Genomic DNA, 22846 nt, shown 5'->3' on the forward strand with positions numbered 1-22846 from the left:
CAAAGAAATAGCAATACTATGAACTCAACTTATTTTATCCTAAATACCATGACTTTTCATTATAAGAAATTTTCTACAGCATCAGAACTTCAGCACTAAAGGATTTTTTCCTGATTTGCATCAGAAATGTCAATAGCTACCCAAGTTTATCCTAAACTATTCTAACCCAGAGGTATTTGGTCTATTCCAGATTGCTGTGACATGGGTATCTGAAATTTGCTACTAAACTGAGAAAACAAAAGACAACAGGACCTGCAAATGATAAAAGAGTTGGAGCTTTTAGTTTTATGCCTACATTAACCAAGGATAGTAAGTACCTTTGTGTGAGTATATTGAATACAATTCAAGAAACCTTTACCATAAAGAAACTGGCTGATGTCCTATGGATTGAATGTCTCATAATACAAATTTAAAAAAATTATGAATAAGAGAAAGAACACATAAAATTAATTGTAAAGCAAAGTGTGATTATTATTTTTTATTTTTATTTTCGGCAGTGTTGAGGATCAAACCCAGAGCTTTGTGCATGCTAATAAAGTGCTCTCCCACAGAGCTACATATATCCCAGCCTTTATTATTTTCATGGTAAATAACACCAACTTAGTACCATGTTGTGGACATGTAATAAGAATCCCATTAATGACTACAGAAGCTTCTCACAAGCCATGACACTTGAGTTGGACATTGAAACATATGTGGCATCCGAGCATGCTATAACAGGACTCTCAGGACAAGAGTTGAGGAATGTGAAGGCCATGTCCTGAGCAGTGGCTGGATGCTGAGGGCCTGCACCTTGTAGAGGTTGACAGAGAAAAGCAGATGCAATCACCAATAGTGCATATTTGTATTTCTGATTCTGCCCAGTGTATAGGTAGAATGGCATGTAGACAACATTTTCTTATGACATCATGTTGAAGAAAAAGTATTGACTTAAAAATGAAAAGTATATAAGCTCTTACCAATTTATTGAAACAAATTTAGTCAATTGTTAGTATTTGTCCAGCCATGCTTAGTGTCTATAATTATTTTCTTTTTGTTTAAATAGGCCATTATTTAAAATAATGTCACTTTCAACAATGCTGTCTAGAAATGGTGTATCTTTTGTACGTTTCAAACATTTTGTGTTTAAAATCAAAACAAAATGGAAAATACCAAATTTTCTGAACACTTGAAGACTTGAACACTATATACAGCAATATTTAAGTTGGAAAAGTGGAGTCACTTAAGCATACCGTACTAGTGATACTATAATCTCAGAATATGTGAGAACTCATCACTTAACCTGCTTTATTACTAACACAAATGATGATACTGTAAGGATGAAAGGCTTAAAAGTAACATAATCAAACGTAACGTCATTTCAAGATATATAAACTCCAAGACAGTCAAGGAATGTCTGCTCTGTACCATTGGAGACCAGTCAGGTCCTGACACAGGACTATGGTGCATCTAATGTTGCTGAACAAGTTCTGACTTTACTTTGTGAATTCTGTGAGTTGTAAATGCCAAGTACAAAAGAATCTATCCAACAAGGAAGTAACTTATAAATGAACGTATGAGTCTACCTTGAAAATGTCTAAGACATCAGATTAGATAATCTCCAAAATACTTTTATGGCTTACACAAATAGCTTCATATTTTCAAATCTAAATACAGATTGAAATTTTTGAATATATTTAAGTAATACATTTGTAATTACCTTTCTTGAATAAAAGTTTATTCAAGTTCTAGAACAAGCATACTGGAATTTTAAAGACTTAAAACTTTTCAGCAACTTCTATAGCTTTAATTTTGAGGCTTTTACAATAATATGTCCAAACTATAATGTTCTGGAATCAGAGAACTTGGATTCTTACTGCTGTGCTTTTATTGTGCAGTTATTGAGGTTATTGTGCTACTTGAGTAAAACAGTCTCATTTGTAAATCTCAGCAAAAACTTCTGGAGGAAGAAAATGTCTACCTGAGTCAGCTATTCAGATGTGAAACTCCAATTGATCTGTGAGAAGAGAAGCCAGTGTTTAACGATAATGGAAATCATCCCATTATTACTGAATATGTACAGGGTTATTCAGGTTATTCAGCCATGTTGGGTTTATTGTTTTCTGTGTGGAAGTCAGAATGATGTAGGAGTTGAAATGAGAGGCTAAACAAGTTACTTTAATACAGTAGCAGCCACCAAGTTCCAGATCCTAAGGAGTGTGCCTGTCAAAGTGTGGGTCACAGTAGTTTAAATCAAGCAAAACTTCCTCTGCCAGTGAAATACCAGGCTTCCTGAAGTTGTCACAGCATTGAAGAGTCATACCATTGCTATGATTTCAGAGCCCATTGTCCATTCAGGTAGAAAAAGATAACCTCATAGACTAGACCAAAGCACTACTTACTTCACATCTGATGGGGAGGCTACCTATGATTTTAGAAAAACCTGAATGATCCACTTACCTAAGGGGGACAGGGACATGGCAAAATGACAGATCACCTTATATAACCTGTGACAACAAACCTACCCTTGAATAACGGAATGATAGCTAATGCCTAACAGTCTCCAATAACTAAAAGTTATGTTTTGGACAGCTGATTACACCTGAGAGCAACTAGCTAATAAATCCCCTGAGTATTTCATGTTAGTCCTCTTAGCCCAAGATAATCTTTATAAAATTATGTAAAAAAAACTTATACAATTAAGTATGAGTATACGGGACTGCTCTGATGACACAAGTTTAATGGTGGTTTTATATTTACTAAGGGCTATAATGTTCCATCTTTTCAGTCATGTCAAATATTACCAGTTTTCTTGAATATTACTCAATTTTTATTGGTTTGTTTTCTGTGATTTTTAAGGGGGCCTTTCCTGGCATCTCAGTTGGCTCCTCATATAATACATTGTAATTTGTTCTTCCCCTAAAGCCCTAAAACACATGATAGTCAAGACACCGTCCCTTCTTGTTCCTTTTTTGAGATCACAATAGTTTGCAGGTATTTATTTTCAAAATATGAAATAAATAAACGTATGGAAGTACTTCATGTACTTCAAATAATGATTATAATTTTGTTTTTTTCACCCTGTACTGCTTAAGACCCTGATGATCTCTTCCATCATGTGCCAGTTTTTGCTGTAATCCCTATAGGTGCAACTATTCCACAGGCATAAGTCAGATTGGCAGGAGTTGACTTAGCAGTGGTCTATTACTTTCAGCTTTGCTTGTTTCAACACAGGTGAATTAGTAGAAAGGCTTTCTCCTACTGGTGGAAGATGGATTGTATTATGTCTGTTAATTGAGGACAGACTACTCAGCTTAATTAGTGAATATGGCCACCGAGAACTGAGAGCTGAGATGTCTGCACTGTGTTTGGAACAGATAAAAGCTTATTTGGGAATTTGTTTCCTTAATTCTCCTCCAGAGAAGCAGATTCCCCCTCTCCGTTATGGCATATTCCAGCTTTTGTGGAACAATCATACATATTTTCCAGCTTATTTGTTCCTCACTGTAGGGACTGAATTCAAGTCATTTTTCAAAGAGAGGATAATGTAATTAAAATAGACATATGCTTTTATTTATAGTCTGCAACATCAGAAAGCTATAAGAATGGAGAAAGTGTGCCTCAGTGATCTTTCTGCGTGCATTTCCCAAATGACTGAGAATAAGTCATGAAGCAGTCTGTTTTCATAAGAAAGAAACATTACATCAGATACGTGTCTGTAATTAAAGAGAATTTGGATGAGGTTTCAGTAGAAATCAGTCCTGTCATCTTACGGTGCATTAATGGTCGCATTATTCCATGGCTAGATGTGAGGGGAAGAGGGTGGCAGCCAATAGCGTCCCTGCAATGCAATCAGAAGTAACAAAGATATGCAGATACACAGTGAAGACGGTGGACAACACAGCATTTTAATCTGTATCTATAGAAAACATTTATATAAGCTCTCTAATAGAGGGATTATAGAAATACATTTAATATATAACAGTGTACTTTAGCGTACTTACTGTGAAAATAGCACATTTATTTAGAGAGGGTCTTTACACCCAGAGTTCTTGACGATGCTCTGAAATAAATCCACTTCCTTCTCTTGCAGTAATTGTAACCAAAGAAAACAAAAGGATCAACCATTTTCCACGACTTTGCATCAAAAGTCTTCTTTTGATATGTTTCCCAGCGTCATCTACAGTATCACATCAGGAAGATGTTCTAGAAAAAAACCACGTGAGTTTTTGCACAGTCAAGGGTCTACATCTGCCTGCATTCGTGTCTCGTGCACATGGCTTGCCGTTCGATTCTCCATGTGCCTTCCTCGTAAGTGCAGTGGCAGATGGTGCATTCATCAGTCTTTACTTCTCGACCAGCTGGGATGACAGCAGTTTCTGCGAAGCAGTTGGGACCTGAAATACAGACAAGAGAGTTTTCCATTATGTGTGTGCATAAATATATATAATGTGCATAATTAGGCAATGAGCATTGGATTCTGCTTTATTTATTTCCTCTTATGCAGGACAGTAGAAAAGTGGTAACTTCAGTAAATGAAGTACACCCACATTTTTTTCTGAAACAAAACTGGTGGTGTTTAAAATTTTTATGAGTGAAAACATTAAGATTTATGCAGAGGGCAAATTGGTAAGCCAGCCTGGAGTAGCACCATCATCCAGGGGAACTTTCAAATGTTATCAGATATATTCATGGGGAGTGCTGTTGAAATGCTGCTTGCATGTCCCACACCCAGCGATTCCAACTCCTGAGGTCTCAGGGCCTAGGGAGTTGCAAAGTTTCCAGGTAACACATATTGCTGGGTTAGGCTCCACACTTTAAGAAGCACCAAGTCAGCAGACATCAACGGTTGATCTTTGACAATGTCCCTTAATAACTAAGTGTCTATAATTCTCATTCAACAAACTCAACTATGACACTTACCAGTAAACTAGGGTGTCACATCTATATTTCATTCATATGTAAAGTGAAGGACATAAAAATATCAGAAAAAATTTCATTATCTCATTATGTCTTTATTTTTCATACAACTGTCAGGTTTTTGGATTTTTATTTTCTAATGTTTTGAAATTCATTGAAGTCTTTCTTTTTTATCTTTAAATTATCCCAATTTTGGCTGCTAGAATGACTGAGCATTCAACTTTTTATAGCTTCTGCTTAACTGTCCTTTTCTCCAGGGGCCCTGAGTCGAGTTGATAGGGAATGTATTTAGACCTAAGAGCTGGGTATTGTGTGTGCTCATTGTACTGGCTTCCTCCTGTTGGGCAAATCACAATACACAGAGAAGTTTATAAAATCCTAAGTTCATACACCCATGCACTGGTGGCTCACGCTTGTAATCCTAGCTACTCAGGAGGCTGAGATCTGATGATTGTGGTTTGAAGTTGGCCTGAGTAGGAAAACACATAAAACTCTTATCTCCAATTAATCACAAGAAAACCAGGAATGGGTGCTGTGACTCAAAGTGGTAGAGCACTAGTCTTGAGGGCAAAAGCTCAGGGACAACAGCCAGGCCCTCACCATCTCTTTCCATTGGAATGCAATTTTTGCAACCACTCAAGAAAATGGCTTTAGTTGAGAATTTCTCATAAAAGTAAACCACCTTCCTACGTCTAACAATTACACTCTGAAGATTTTACCCTGGCGATAAGAAGATATGTTGACTGAAATCATGCAGGAGAATGCTTACAACATTTTCATTCATTATAGCTCCAAAATAGCAGAAAAAAGGAAACATTCTTCAGTAGATGAATGGTGTGGGTATTACATCTGTACCATGTCATTTGACTTGCTACTAAGAAATGATCTGGGGATAAAACAACAGATAAGTCAAGCTCCAATTTATTGTGCTAATCCATGTATATAATGGTTAGCATATTAATTGTTCTGAGGGGTTAAAGGGTGGGGAGGAAAGTAAATGTGTCTATAAAGAAATGCGTGGGGAAGACCTTTTTGGTGATGGGAAAGTTCTGATTTTGATAGTGGTAAATTACACCGAACTATATTATGTGAGTAAGTGAGACAGATGTGTCATATCTTGTCAGTTTGGCCTTTTATATCACTCTGTAATTGTGCAAGATGGAGCTACTAGCATAGGTCTCCTTTCTCCTGCCTTTGCAATTTCTTGGTTTGACTTAAACTCACAATTTCAAAATCAAAAGTTTTTTGTTTTTGAAGGAAACGCTTTCCACAACTTTATTAAGTGTGTTCTTTTTTTTTTCCTTTTTTTTAAATTTTGATAATACCGGACAGAGGAGTTACAATTACATGGGCAAGATAAAGAGTACATTTCTTATCAAGCATTGTTGCCTCCTCGTTGTTTCCCCTTCCCATCCCTTCCCATATTCCTCCCTTCCCCTCACCCAATCCTCCCCCCACCCCCTTTTGATTTCAGAATTTTTTGAAATCAATTATTTTGTATGTGGAAGTTTGTTTAGCTTGCAAACTCATAAGTAAATACATTGAGCTATTGAGGACTTCCTCCTAAGTTATCTTATGAGAATATTATAGTTTATGGTTTAATCTATCCACCATTTTAAGAAAATTGTAACATAAAAGGTTAGGTTTATATTGAGAGTCACCTATAAATATCCACTTGTTCCAGCATCATTTTTTGAAAGACTAGCATTTTTCTTGTATTTTCTTCTGCTTACTTTGGATTTAATTTGTTCTTTTTATAGTTTCCTGAGATAGAAGCTTAGATTATTTCAAATCTCTTCTTTTCTAATTTAATCCTAGGAGTTCCCCACAAAGCTCTGCTTTTAATATAGCCAAGTTTTGATAAGAGTATTCATTTTCAGTTATTTAAGTTTATTAAATATCTCTTGAGATCTCATGTGGTATTTTTATCTTATTTAGAAGTGTGGTATTTAGTATCGCTATATTTTGGGATTTTCCTGCTCTGTTTCTTTTATTTTATATTGGTTAGAGAGCAAATATTGTGTAATATTCATTGCTTTAAGATTGCAAAAGTGTGTTATATGGCCTAGAATCTAGTCTTTTCTTGTGAATACTCAATATGACTCTTGAGAATGAAAATATATCACTGTTTCACATAGCTGCTAGATAAAGTCATCAGCACAGGTCGGCGGTACCCAGGGGACTGCTGATGCTCTTCTAGTCAACCCAAGCTTGCTGCTTTTGTATACATGAATTGTTGGAGTATCCAAGAAGAGTAGTTGACTCATTTTTTTCTTACAAAAAGAAAAACAAACCATGCAGAATTGCAATAGTACTGGGGCTTGAACTTAGATGTAGCATAGGCACTGTCTGTTAACTTTTTCCCTCAATGTGGGCTATATACCTCTTGAAGTCACAACTCCATTTCAGCTTTTGGATGGTTAATTGAAAACAGAAGACTCTCAGATTCCTGCCTGGGCTGACTTCAAACCATGATCTTCAGATCTCAACCTTCTGAGCAGCTAGGATTACAAGCACAAGACACCGGCAACAAACTGTTCTGCATGATTTTGAAACCTGTATTTTGATGTCATGCTTATAGGCAGAATATATCTGTGAAGACTGCTGGTCTTTTCAGAGAATTGATTATGGTGTAGGTCATCCTTAGACTCTGAACTTGCCAGAGACAACATTTTGGATTTCCTATCCTATTCAAACTACAAAAAAAAAATTCTCATATTAATACCTTTTACCCTCACTGTAAATATGTATTGCAAATTTTAGAGCAACCACTAAGAAAAGTTAAAAAAGGAAGAGTAGCAAATATTCTAACAAAACATAAAAACAGAACTATAAAAAGTCTGATTCAAATGACCAAATGTAGGGAAAGAATGGTAAGATCAAACTATGAGCAAAGAACGTAGGCAGAAGGAAGGAAGGGATAACATTGTCAAGAGCATTGTATTCATAACTTGACTTATGGAATTATAAATCCTTTTTACAACTTTAACTTAACAATTAAAAATAAATAAAAATAAAAAGATCAAAAGTAGTAATAGAAAATAGTGACAATATGGTAGATATTAATCAAAAGACATCAACAGTCACTTTAAATGTCAATGATCTAAATATATCAAGATAAAGATTTTCAGAGAAGCTAACAAAAAACACAGAATTATTTGTTGCAAATAATAATCCACATTAGAGATAAAGATACAGATTTAAAGTAAATGGATAGAGAACAAGATTGTGTACCACACAATATATAATATTCGCTATATTTATTTCCAGTAAAACAGAATACTAGAATCCTAGGGAAAATATCACTCACATTTACTTAAAAGAATCCTAATATATAAAAAATGGACATTTGCAATCCCAGCACTTACAAAGCTGAAGGCAGGAAGGTGGGAATTTCAAGGCAGCATGGGCTACATAACAAGACTGTCTCAAAATCCAGCAACCACAACAAACAACAAACAAAGGGATTTTAGGTTGAAAGTAGGTAGCAGCTCATACCTGTAATCCCAGCTATTTGGGAAAAGAATAGCAAGAGGATTGCATTACATGGGCAAAATGTTAGTGAAACTCTCATCTCAACAAATAGACTGGGCATGTAGCTACAGCAATAAGACAAGATGCAGACATAAAGGAGATCCAAATAGGGAAAGAAGAAATAAAACTCTCCCTCTTTGCAGATGACATGATCTTGTATTTAAAGAATCCCATAGACTCCACTCCCAAATTTCTCAAGCTGATTCAAAACTTTGGCAAAGTAGCAGGTTATAAAATTAACCCCCAAAAATCAATGGCTTTTCTGTATGCCAACAATGAGAAAAGTGTGGCTGAAATTAGGAAAGCAACTCCATTTGTAATAGCCCCACAAAAAATAAAATACCTAGGAATTAACTAAAGAAGTGAAGGACCTCTATGATGAAAACTTTAAAATCTTGAAAAAGGAAATCAACACAGAACTTAAAAAATGGAAAAACCTCCCATGCTCCTGGATTGGCAAGATTAACATCGTGAAAATGGCAATACTTCCCAAGGCTATCTACAAATTCAACGCAATACCTATCAAAATTCCACCCTCATTCTTCAAGGAAATAGAAGAGGCAATCCAAAAATTCATATGGAACAATAAAAGACCCCGAATAGCAAAAACACTTCTCAATGGAAAGAACACTGCTGGAGGAATATCAATACCAAATTTCAAACTCTACTATAAAGCCATAGTAATCAAAACAGCTTGGTATTGGCATAAGAACAGACCTCAGGACCAATGGAATAGAATTGAAAACCCAGAAATGAACCTACAGACCTATAGCCATCTAATCTTCAATAAGGAAGCTAAAACAATAGAATGGAAGAAAGACAGCCTCTTCAGTAAATGGTGCTGGCAAAATTGGTTAATCACTTGTAGAAAACTAAAGCTAGATCCTTATATATATCACCCTGCACCAGAATCAACTCCAAATGGATCAAAGACCTTGAACTCAAAGCAGACACTCTGAAAACATTACAGGATGGAATAGGAGAAACCCTAGGTCTCCTTGGCTCAGGCCGAAATTTTCTGAATAGAGACCCGGAAACACAACAAATCAAAGAAAGGTTGGACAAATGGGATTGCATAAGGTTGCAGAGCTTCTGCAGGGCAAATGACATAGCTAGCAAGATCAATAGAAAGCCCACCGATTGGGAGAAGATCTTTACTAGCCATACAACGGACAAGGGTCTCATATCTAAAATATACTTGGAACTCAAAAAATTAAACCACCCAACAACAAATCCTCAAAGAAACAACAGCCCAATAAATAAGTGGGCGAAAGACTTAAAGAGAAGCTTCTCTGAAGAAGAAAGAAGGATGGCCAATAGACACATGAAGAAATGTTCAACATCCCTAGCCATAAAAGAAATGCAAATCAAAACAACATTGAGATATCACCTCACTCCAGTTAGAACAGCAAAAATCAAGAACTCTAACAACAACAGATGCTAGAGGGGATGTGGACAGAAAGGAACCTTACTTCATTGTTGGTGGGAATGTAAACTTGTTCAACCACTTTGGAAAGCAGTATGGAGGTTCCTCAAAAGACTTCACATAGATCTCCCCTATGATCCAGCAATCGCACTTTTGGGCATTTACCCAAATGTATACAAACAAGACCACACTAAAGCTACCAGCACAACTATGTTTATTGCAGCATTATTTACCATAGCTAAGATATGGAACCAACCCAGAAGCCCCTCAGTAGATGAATGGATCAAGAAAATGTGGTATATATGCACAATGGAATTCTATGCCTCCATCAGAAAGAATGACATTTCCCCATTTGTGAGGAAATGGAAAGGCTTGGAAAAAATTATATTAAGTGAAGTAAGCCAGGCCCAAAGAAACATAGGTCCCATGGTTTCCCTTATTTGCAATATCTAGTATAGGTATGAGTCAAGCGGAAAAGGTCAGATAATGTGATGTTAGGAAAACGAACCCTTAAATATGTATTTTAATGTTTTCGTTTCTTTCATGCAGGTGTTTCTAACGCATTTATAAGATTATTTCTTTGTTGCTTTGTATGTCCCTCCCCCACAGTGTAACCCCGGCTTTCACTTTATTTGATGTCAGTATAACATGTGGAGGAGATGGGGACAAACAAGTCGTTTAAGGATTCAGTTGGACCTGTTGCAACAAGGAGAATTACAAAATGTCATGTCAAAGCAAGCTTTACAATGTCGGTGTGTGTGGGGGGGAGGGGGGTACAATTGGGTGGGGGGGAGGGGGGAGGCTGGGAAGGGAGGTGAAGGGTAAACAAAAGAGGAGGCTGCAATGCTTGGTAAGAAATGTATGCATTATCCTGCCAATGTAATTGTAACCCCTCTGTACAGTATGTTCTCAAATAAAATAAAATAAAATTTAAATTTAAAAAAAACAACAACAAAAAAAACCAAATAGACTGGGCATGGAGGTACATGCCTTTGATCCCAGGTATGTAGGAGGAATCCATAGGAGGATCACAGTTCAAGGCTGGCCCTTGTCATAACAAAAGACCCTATCTGAAAAACTAAAGAAATTAATAGCACTGACCATGAGTTAAATGAACACAAGAACACTTGCCTGGAAAATGCATGATCCAAACAATTCTGATTCAAACCCCAGAACTGACAAAAAAAAATTTAAAAAGGGCTCTGCTATGGTTGTCAATGAATGACAAATGAAACTCCATAGATAAGCTGTATCAGTAATTAGGGGAGTAGAAGGAAACAATTTTTAAGCCTAATTAATTAATTATAGCTACAATATCCAAGCTTCTAACTCATATGCTCTCTAACAGGCAGAACAATTTTATCAACATGGAAAATGAGATTCAGAGAGAATAATATTAGTCCAAGACACATGGCTAATCATTATTGATGTTGCATTATGTTGATTTGGCCTCAGTTCAGTTAAAAATGGCTAATTTCAAAATGATTACAGCCTATAATGGTAATGCTTTCCTTTCTGCAGGGACACGATAAACATTGAACTACTGCACTTTTCCGGGCTAATATGCCTTTAGGACAGGAAGGTTCACCACTGTGAAGCTTGTCATGCACATTCTAGATGCCATGAGTGTGTCCACTCCAGCTGACCCACAGTGCTGTGGCTTGGAAGCTGGTATCCACTCAAATCCATACAGTGAAATTTCATGAGCAGTGGATAGGGCTAAGTGGTGGGCCTGTTGTATGTGATTAAATCAGGAGAGATAGAATCAGGGGAAGCCCTGGGCATGAGTATAGTAATCCTACAAAAGAGGTTCTAGGGAGCCATTGTCCCACACAGTCCCTTCTGCATTGAAGATGACACCGTGCGAAGATGCCATTCTGATGCAGGTCATCTCTAGACTCTGAACTTGCCAGAGACAACATTTTGGACTTCCCATCTTATTCTAACCATGAAAAAAGTAAGTTTCTCATATTTCTACATCTACATCTACAAACCTAGAGTATGCCACTATGCCAGCCAGAATGGACTAACACACATGGGGTCACATGGGCATTAATGCCCAGCTCAGTGAGCAGAAGCTCATTTTGGATGGTGTGTGCAGATGGGAGCCATTTTTTAACCTTTGAAGATCCTCCACAGTGTCTCCTTGAATAAATAGGGTCTGTGCCACTCTGCACCCACTCCCACACTGCCCTGCTTCCCAGTGCAATGGGGCCATGATAGGTGCTTTGACTTCATGTGTACTGCAGGACATAAATTATTGTCATTGTTGCTTTATTTTGTGCCAGTACTAGGGCTTGAACTGAAGGCATGGGTCTCTTTCTTAGCTTTTACATTCAAGGCTGCTGCTCTACCACTTGAGCCAAACCACCACTTCTAGCCATTTTCTGGTTAATGGTCGATAAGAGTCTTGGACCTTTTCTTCCCAGGATGACTTTAAACTGCTATCCTCAGATCTCAGCCTCCTCTGTAGCTAAGATTACATTACAGGTGAAAGCAACCTGGAGGAAATAAATTGAGTAAAGGCTCACAAATTTCAAGTCAGCCGGCATCTTCCTGTGGAGTTAGGCAATCCTGCTTTCTCGCCACTGCCCATCTCCAACAAAGTGACAGCTCTTAGTGTCACTGAACTTGCCAGAGATATCATTTTAGACTTCCCATCCTTTTCACACTATGAACAGTCTCATAAATGGTGTCCACTTATGCTGTGCCCTGGTTGGGAACTCTTTGGGACAGAACCTACAAAGACACTGCAACTCCCCCGAGGGTTAAGTAACTACAAAGCACAGAGCTAGGCCTGAGGGTATAAACACTTTTTAATGAAATAATGAATTGACTTACTGATATAAACTAACCACTAACTACAGCTTTGATGGGTAAGTCACTAGTATGTTTTAAATTTTTTTTTTTACCACAGGGAGTGATCAGCCATAGAAAACAGAGCACTGATTCACAAAGACCATAATAAGTATGGGGTCCTAGCTGGCCACTCAGGAGGCTGAGATCTGAGGATCACGGTTCAAAGCCAGCCCGGGCAGGAAAGTCCGTGAGACTCTTATCTCCAATAAACCACCCGAAAACCGGAGGTGATGCTGTGGCTCAAGTGGTAGAGCACTCACCTTGAGCTGAAGAGTGCAAGGACAGTGCCCAAGCCCAGAGTTCAAGCCCCATAACCGACAAAAAAAAAAAAAAATGGGGTCCTATCTCCCTCCTTCCACCCAGTACTAAACATTGAGAATTTCTCCAGCACTCCAGAAAGGCAGAACAGTGGAGGCCATCCAGGAGCCCCGGGGGGGGGGGGGGGGGAGGGGAAGAGGGTGGGCAGCACTCATTTATGAGATCAATTTTCTATTTTAGGGTTAGGATTGTTGGTGAGCGTTCCCTTGGAGTAATGAAATTAGAACAAAATAATTGGCACAGGTACAGAACTACACATCCCAGCTCTGTTTTGAAGTAGCTGTTATTTCTCTGTTCTTCCTCTGACTGTGCCTCAGCACTACCCTGATCCCCACTGATATTTGCACAAAGCACTGCCTCTTGTATTTCAGTTTCTCATTTATATGATTATATATTTAGACACTTTATAAACTTAGATTCATAGAGCACTAGTAGCTGCAGGTAGGGAAAACTGGTATCCTAAGATGGATTTTCTTTCACCTTGAAGACAAATGGAGAAATTAAAAGTACGTTCCTATGTCTGTGCACCAACATGCTTTGCGGTTACCTGACCATATAGTACAAAATCATTGTGTGTGTGTGTGTGTGTGTGTGTGTGAGAGAGAGAGAGAGAGAGAGAGAGAGAGAGAGAGAGAGAGAGAGAGAGAGAGAGAGAGAGAGAATGTGTACTGGGACTTGAATTCAGGACCTGAATACCATCCTTTAGCTTTATAATTCAAGGCTCTATCACTAGAGCCACAGAACCACTTTCTGCCTTTTTTTTTTTTTTTTTTTTTTTTTTTTTTTTGGTGGTTAATTGGAAGAAGCTCATGGACTTTCCTGCCCAGATGGCTTTAAGTCAACTGATCTTCAGATCTCAGCCTCAGGCAGGATTACAGATGTTATCCACCAGTGCCCAGCCAAAAATCTTCTTTTGTATATGTGACAGTCCAGAGATTTGAACTCAAGGCCTGGACACTGTCCATGAGCTTTTCTCCTCAAGTTAGAGTACACTCTACAACTTGAGACAGCTCCATTTCTGGCTTTTTGATGGTTAATTGGAGATGAGTCTCACAGACTTTCCTGCCTTGGCTAGCTTTGCAGCATAATGGTTGAATCTCAGCCTCTTGAATAGCTAGGACTATAGGCATGAGCCACCAGCACCCAGGCCCAAATAAGTTTTAATTACAACAGTTAAAATGAATGAAAATAACAGTTGACACCAAAATAAGCACAAAAATGAGATGACTTTGGCTTCTGTGGAAAAAAATAATCTCCACCAAAAGAAAATGTGTATCAGCAAACTACCTTGGGAAATTCACATCTTCTCTTTCTGGAGGTTCTCAGGGAGTATGAGTACTTCTTTTGGATTAGACTCCTGCCCCCTACATCCGATCCTAGATTCCTGGGATCTAGTGTACTTCTCCTTAGCTCCCTCATTCCAGTCCTTTCATAAGCCACTCAGTCTACACTCAAGTTCAAGAATGAAGCTCATCATCATCTTCAAGGGGTATAAGCACTTCTACATTCTCTTGTCCAAACGATACTTCCAGGTCAGCACTGGTGGCTATAATCCTACATACTAGCTATTCAGGAAGCTAAGATCTGAGGATCAGGTTTGAAGCCAGCAGAAAAGTCCATAAAACTCCTATCTCCCATTAACTAGCAAAAAACTAGAAGTAGTAGTATGGCTCATGTGGTAGAGCATTAGCCTGGAGAGAAAGAAATAAAGGACAGTGCTCTGAGTTCAGACCCCTGAACCAGCGTGTGCATGCGTGCGCGTGTGCGTGCACACACACACACACAGACCCCCCCCCCACTCACAATTTTCCACTCATAGAAATAGTGAGATGTTTTCCAGAGTTCTTATTTTAATACGGTAAAAGAAATCCTGTTTTTTTATTTCCTAAGAGCCAACTGTAAAATAAACTTCAGACAGCTTTCCCTTAACAACTTGAATAAGACCTTTCTAGAACCTTAACTGTGTTAAGATATAATAAGAACTTCAGCAACAGGCCTGAAGTACACCATTTTCTGAATTCCTTTAATCGTAAGAGTCTTTCCCAACAGTTTTTAGCATCTGATGAATATTCATATTTCATACAGTTGGCCAATTAAATCCCTGTAAAATGTGTGACTGGTCCACTTGCATGGCATCTGCAGAGCTGAACCCTGGGGACCTGCGCAAGCTGGCAAGGCACTGTGTCTGTTGTTTAAGCTTACAGTGCACATTTTAGTAACCTAGAATGTTTGATTATAATTGAATAGAAGACAATAGCTACTTGGGTTTCTTTAGAAAGGAGCCTCCTCGTGTATTTATCCCTGTGTGATAGGCTACTTGTCCCCAGTGTCATGTTTGTGACACATTGGTGTATCGGTCCTTGTCATTGTTGCATACTGCTCCATTTGTCAGTGTATTCCAATTTATTTACTCTTTTCTACTGTTGATATTTACTTCCAGATATCTATCAGCACTGGAAAGCTATAGTGGCTTGTGAGTACTTCTTATATTTGTGAAATACAAAACAGATCTCCCTATCAACATTCTTAGATAGATCTTGGTGTCCATATCCTATCAATGGTATTATTATTACAGCTGGAATGGAAACCAATGGATATTTCCCAAAAGGGCTGCACCACTTTCATCCAGAATCAGTTTACAAGAATTCTGATGGAAAGAAAGCCTTCCTTTGGGTATTGCCAGTTTTTCAGCTATATTTTATTCACTGTAGCAGATGTGTGATAGTACTGAATGGTAATAGTTTTAATTTGTGTTTCTCTGATGCCTGATTCTTTCCATATGCTCTTTCAATGTGTGTCACTTCGTCTTCACTTGTAAAGAATACATGTTATTATTTTCTACTAGGTTATCAAAACTGACCTACTTTTCTCCCTTTCTTCCTTTCCTCTCTTCTTCCCTCCCTTCTTATTCTCTGTCTCTCTGTCTCAGTCTCTGTCTCTATCTCTCATACACATACACACACACACACACACACACACACACACACACACACACACACACACACACACACACACACACACACACACAGACAAATGACAGAAATTAATTTCTCAAACTCTGGAGAAAATGAAGCCAAAGATCAGGGTGCAAACTCCCTCAGTAGGGCTTGAACTCCTGTTTACAAAATGAAGCCCTCTTCCTACATTTTCTCAGGACAGGATGAAGCTGTGTCCTCAGGCTAACAATGACCCACTTTAAATCTATTGAAGATGTATTCATTTACTGATAAATTTGCCTAAAGTTTTATCTTGCTGGATGAAAGGACAAAGACAGCAGCTCTGCCTTTCTGCTAACAACCAGCACTTGTTCACTCCATCACTTAGATGACGTGGCCTCAGGCAGAGGCATCAAGTAGGTTCCAAGACTTTCTTAATTATTGCTAGAAATATACTCTGGATGAGCCCCATCTGATGTGTGATCACAGACAAACCTTCCATATACAACTGCAGAGCTATTGAAGTGCAACCTTGAGATTGTCGCAAGGCAGAAAGCCATCATGTCTGTAGTGGTAGTTGGGTAAATGATCCAAGCATCTCTGTACAAGGCTGTACTCTAAACATTGTAAGCATGCGCAATTTCTCCTTAATGTGGGTCTCCTTGGAACCGTAGTCCCATGGATACTAAAGTTTTACTGTACTTACACATGACATCCTCTTTTCATAACACCTGCCAGTGTTGAATAACCAGTTGAAAGGTATTTTGTTCTTTTGAAGATGTTTGTTTCTGTTTGCTTTTAAGATTTTCCCCCTTGTTCTTGGATTTCAGAATGTTACTTTCTTTGTATTTGTTTTCTTTTAAGGTATATTAGTCTTCTTGGAGTTGGGATCTGGAATCTCTGCTAATATGCTTTGACCTATTTTCCTTCTGATTTGCTTTTGTCCTGTGCATGTTTTACATGTGTTCTGAGGTCCATGTTATATAGGTACCTGACATTTTTCTTTTCAAATAATTGCCTAAAGTTCTGTTGTTTTCTACTTGATCTGTTTTTCAAGTTCTTTTCATCGGGCCTTCTATTGAACTCTTCATTTCTATTATTGCATTTTTAAACTCTGGAATTTTATAATACATTCCAGTACTCAGTAAAATGCTCTCATTTCTCAGTTTGTTCATCAGCTAATTTAAAAACTATGATATTTACCTTATATTTATACATTGAAGGCCTGTTTTTAAATTTTTTCTGTCTAGTTTCTTTTTCTTGGTTTGGGGACATGAGGTCTTAGTTCTTGGCTTCCTGGTACTTCTAATAAATCAAATATCATACATTTTGTAGCCAAAAAGGAAAAGATGCTAGGGCTGGGATGTAGCTCAGTGGCAAAGCGCTTGCCTAACAAGTTCAATGTCCTAGGTTTGATCCCCAGTACCAAAAGAGAAAAGACCCCCACCCCCATAAAAGAAAAGGTGCTAAATGACACCCATGTCTGCAAGCAGAGTGTAGAGAATTAATGACTGAGGTCTTAGGTTTGGTTAGGGCTCCTCTGGCTCCATGTTAGGGTATAGCCCTGTTGGATACAGCCCTGTGAAGGTCACTGACAGCTCCTGATATGTCTTGGGTACTTCCACCTTGCAAGACCTTCAGCTCTGTTTCTCTCCTTGGTCCTGGGGCATGACAGCATCTCTTCTCCAGTCTTTTGTTACCAGCTATTGCTGGGTGTCTTGCTTTGTACATGAGAAAACTGTAAGTTTCCAAATATCTTAAAAGAAAATTCTCAGCAGAACTCTGACTTCCTTTCTGTGTATACCCCTGTGTCTGTAACTCCAGATCCTCAGGTTCTGATTTCCCTATAAAGCCCCCAATACAAGCTTCTATTTCATCAGCTCTGTGAAAATGCTGCCAGCCCAGGCTGCCCGCTTTTGGCTGGACAAGGAATGGTCTTGAACTGATGAACTTGGTGAATGCTCTCAGGAAAAAGGTGAGGGAGTGAATACCTATCGGGCTTATCTTAGTACATCTGCCATTCTCTGAGACAGACTTCCAGATCCATTATTCTCTGATGTCCTGTGATACTGTGGGGGTGTATTTGTGGTCTGCACACCCCATTTGCTAGCACAGAACTGATATCTTTAGAACCATTAGACTGATAAAGGGTCTTTTCTGTACATCAATGAGTTGAATGATGGATGGCAGCTCGTAGGTCATTTTTAGATGGGAACTGGTCACAGGATAAACTAAGGTAAGACTTGAGAGTTAGGACTTTCAGTGCTGCTGTCCACTTACAACTGAATCATTTAGAGAGGAAAGAGGGACAGAAGCGTAAGGTTGATAAACAATGGCCAGTGATTTAATCAGTCATGTCTGAATAATGAAGTTCCTATAAAACTAAGAGGACAGGGTCCAGAGCTGAACAACATGGTGGTCCTGGAGGATAAAGCTCCTCTTCCCACATGCTTACCCTGTGCAATTCTCCTTCTGCATTCTCTGTAACATATCTACTTTAAATCAATACATGTTTCTTTGAGTTTTTACAGCACTTCTAAACCATGGAATATCCTGATAGCCTTGATTTATATAGTCAGAAACATAGGTAAAACAATCTGGGGCTTGCCACTGACAACTCAAATGGGGAGTGAAAGTAGGCATGGGGTTAAGCTTTCTACCTGTGAGAGCTTACAGTATCTCCAGATACACAGTATAATAACTGAACTGAATTAGAAGACACTGTCTGGCATCCACCACAGAATTAAAGCCTGTGCTTGCTGACTGGGAGGTTTTTGAGGTCATAGAAGTCTTCTGGGTTAATTGACACAGTGCAAGATCAGAGGGAATTTAGTGTTCCCTACATACAGACCTTTTATCTAGTTTTTGTTGTTCTGTTTCATAAAGTGTGTACACTTTGGAATTATCTTTTTCTTTTCTTTTTTTTCATAATTTTCATTGTAAAGGTGATGTACAGAGGGGTAATAGTTATATAAGTCAGGTAATGAGTACATTTCTTTTTGAAGTGTCCCCTCTTCCCTCATTTTCTCCCAGTTTTTTTCCTCCCAAACCCACTCACCCACGTTTTGTATAGTTCATTTTCAACATAGTGTTTAGTGAGTATTGCCACTGCATTAGTTCACCCTTTGTTGCACCCTTACCCTCCTCCAAACAAACTTACATACAAGACAAAAGGTATAGAAATCCAAAACAGTGACAAAGAAGAAACACAAAAACAAGAAGCAAAATAACACAAAACCTCTTGTTTCCATTTCTTAGAGTTCATTTTGATAAACATCATCTCATAAGATCATATGCACATGCTATTGTGTATTTGTGATTCTCTCCTAAGGATGTCCTCCTTTGGTTTCACTGTGTAAATGTTTAGAGTCCTGTTTAATTTATCAGGTCCAAGTGTAAGACATTCTGTCTTTTTCTATCCATTGTGTTTACTTGTAGATTTATAGGCATATTCCAATGACTACAAATGAGGGAAACCATGCAGCCTGTGTTTCTTTGGGTCTGGCTTACTTGGCTTAAAATGTAATTTTTTCCAAGTCTTTCCATTTCCTCATGGATAGGGCAATATCATTCTTTCTGATGGAGGCATAGAATTCCAATGTGTATATATACTACATTTTCTTGACCCATTCATCCAGTGAGGGGCATCTGGGTTGGTTCCATACCTTAGCTATGGTAAATAATGCTGCAATTAACATAGTTGTGCTGGTAGATTTAGTATGGTATTGTTTGTGATCATTTGGGCACCTGAGCTGACTTCATATCTTGGCTTTGGTAAACAATGTTGCAATGAACATGGATGTGTTGGCCTATGAACCAGCAATTCAACTCCTGGGCAAATGGACTACAAACCAAGAATTATCTTTTGTGGGAAGGTTGCTCACACCCAACTCCGCAAAAGCAGAATGTGGGATCATAATTTCAAAGATATTTATTGTTTCATTCCAAGTGAGAAGTGATAGATCTGGGTTGGAAGCATGGCTTGGTGGTAGGGAAGCCAATCAGCTTAAAGCACCAGATAGTGAGTTCAAGTCCCAATCTCAGACAAAAAGCAAAGAAGGGATAGATCTAAAATAGCCCTAAACAAATCTACAGTCTGATTAACATACTGGCCTATAAAAGCAAAACAACATGTGTTCCAATTGAATATCTTTCCATATATATTCTTTTTCCACCTGCCTGTATAAATCCTGTTTCTCAACTAATTCTTTAGTCTTCCTACTGAATCTATCATAAGCAAATTAAATATAATTCACCTAATAATGGAATGTTAATGCTTACAGTAAATGGATTTGTCTTAGAGTTATCATAGTATTCCACGGTATCTATGCTGTTCATGTAGCTCTTCATTGCTGAGACCTCAGAGATCAGCTGGGCCTGGTTTTTCTCTTGTTCATTAAAGATGATGCATAGGAGTTAACTGCCAGGTTGGGAGACTGAGGATTGTAATGCTCAAACCCCAAAATTTCAGACCTGATAGACTCTACATTTAGATGGGAAAGCTGAAACCCCAAACCACATGGGATTTGAGTTGGAAGTGGATTTGATTTCTTTGGCTAATCATGTATTTGTCTCTCGGACTTTTTTGATATGATGTCAGATGCCAGATGGTCTCAGTGTTATGAAATTGCAAGTGTGAAAGAGGGCACACAGGGACAGCTCCTTGTTCTTGATAAAGAACACCTGAGGCCTTCTGAATTCAAACATGATTTCTCAAGAATGCTAATCAAGATTTTAAAAACATGCTCATGACTGCTACTAAGAATTTTTTCATTAGTTTTAGTGGTCACTGTCAAGAGCCCAAGGTGAGCCAGGCACCAGTGGCTGACAGCTGTAATTCTAACTACTCAGGGGCTGAGATTGGAGGATTGTAATTCAGACCAGCCAGGGCAGGAAAGTCCATGAGACCTTTATCTCCAAATTAATCACAGCAAAACACAGAAGTGGTACTGTGGCTTAAGTGGTAGAGCACTATCCTTGAGCAAAAGGAGCTTAGGAATAGCACCCAGGCCCAGGACTGGAAAAAAAAGACAAACTTCCCATCAAGTCTGGTCTCACTTGAATTCCACACACAGTCATACTCAGAGCTCACGTCCTGGGGCCAGTTTCAAGCATTCCCATCCCTCTGCTCTAGGTCAATGGATTATCATCACACCTCCATCCATGTACCACACCTCCATCTATCATCCATCAATTCATACCTCCATTATCCATCAATCCATCCATCCATCCACCTACCCATCCATGTATACAGGCATATTTCTGAGCTATTCTCTGGCCAGCAAGTTAGCTAGGATGTCAGGCTTCCTGGGGCTTGAGAGAAGCCTTCTGTGACCTCACATATTGAAGCTGGCCTTCTAACCACATTTAAAATTAGTCCCAAAAGATGCCGACATCTTTGTCAGTCATTCTTGATGAGTAGAAAATGTCATCCTCATCCAAGGAGGTAACATAAAGCAAATCAACTGCAAATCTTTTAAATGATGCAGGATAGCCTCAATTCAAAATTAGTGCTGATGAATTATTACAATCTGACACAAAACGACTGATGAATAAGTGTAGGTTAGAGGCAGACCACAAATCTAGCTTCTATTCAGCAATATTGAAATTAGCAGAAAAAATTCAAACCATCATATCTAATTTCTCAACAGCCAGCATAAAGCATCTCTGATACTAAAATATCCAAGATCTTGTTGGTAAAGGTTTTTATAACCACTCATTTCATGTTTGTATGCAAAGATTCCAGAAAGAAATTGGGATGATTTTAAATAAATTTTCTGCAAAGAATTACTTAAAAATCTGTACATAAAACATAAAGAATAGAGGTAAATGACATAGTCAAAGGGAATGCAAAAAGGATACTCACTAAATAGGATCCATAAAGGTAGAGAGAAGTCTTGCCAGGTCCAGTGATTAGAGCATATATAATTTCCTATTTGCTTGAGCCAAAATATTTTGATTATTTTAAAGGAGGAAACCAAAATTTGACTATCAAAGACCATAAATGCAATGTAAGAATTCATAAAAGTCTAGATTAATTTTTAGGTAATGCATCATTTCTTTTAGAAAATGCTTTTATATTTATAACATTATACAAGAAATGAATAGGAGCAGTTTAGAATAACAAATGAAACTGAAAACATAATAAAGTAAAGAAAACATTTTGTAAATGTTAACTTGCCAAAAGTATATGGCTAAAATATTTTTAAATCCATCTGGAATAAAAATTTATCATATCATGTAAAATTACATTAGCATAACGCATATTAGAGAATGGTTTAGAAACTATAGAAAATGTGGTATATGTGCTCAACCATTAGACCGAGGGTCTTGCCTAGTGGGACTATAAGTGCAAGCCAACATGACAAGCTTATTTGTTGATATGGAATCTCATTAAAGTATTTCTCTATTAATAAGAACTGGAATTGACATATATCATCTTTATAGTATAACAAGTTATAAAAAATCCTGAATATTCATACATTACTTTTCAAAATGCATTTTATCAATAAATGGATTCTGTTTTGCTTTTCAGATATTTTCTAAAAATCAGATTGTCATTTATAATTATCCTAATTTTATGAGATTTATTGAGATGTTTTCTATTCTTTCATGTGCTGATTTTACCTTGATATGTATTATCTCTTTCACAAAAACTTGGAAATGTTACCATTAAAACTTTTCTGAAATTAAATTATTTAACAAACATATCAATATTTCATATGTTTGTAGACCATTCTATTTCCTTCTCTTTTTAAGATAGTTTTAGTCAATGCAGAATAATCCACCTAGTTTTAGTCAATGCAGAATAATCCACCTAATTGACTTTTTAATATTTTATAAACAAAAAGTTACAATTACACAAAAGCTTCTA

The 22846-nt window shown here is 37.8% G+C and overlaps 1 protein-coding gene across 2 annotated transcripts in view; it reads right to left on the reverse strand.

Annotated features, from left to right (window-relative positions):
- Positions 1 to 217: 217 nt before the first annotated feature.
- Positions 218 to 22846, reverse strand: part of Vwc2 (von Willebrand factor C domain containing 2) — a 150904-nt gene continuing 128275 nt past the window's right edge. The window contains exons 4-5 of one of the 2 annotated variants that reach the window (XR_011366868.1): positions 3984 to 4376; positions 218 to 3820 (exon numbers count right to left, since the gene is read on the reverse strand). Coding sequence is in view for 1 of the 2 variants with exons in the window: in XM_069996009.1 (XP_069852110.1) it covers positions 4225 to 4376 (152 nt within the window). In the remaining variant the exon portion in view is untranslated. Of the gene's footprint in view, positions 3821 to 3866; positions 4377 to 22846 lie in introns of those variants that run through there. The other variant, XM_069996009.1, reaches the window with a different exon arrangement.

Source organism: Dipodomys merriami, unplaced genomic scaffold (assembly GCF_024711535.1).
Source record: "Dipodomys merriami isolate MVZ:Mamm:240054 unplaced genomic scaffold, mDipMer1.0.p SCAF_5, whole genome shotgun sequence".
NCBI lineage: Eukaryota > Metazoa > Chordata > Mammalia > Rodentia > Heteromyidae > Dipodomys > Dipodomys merriami.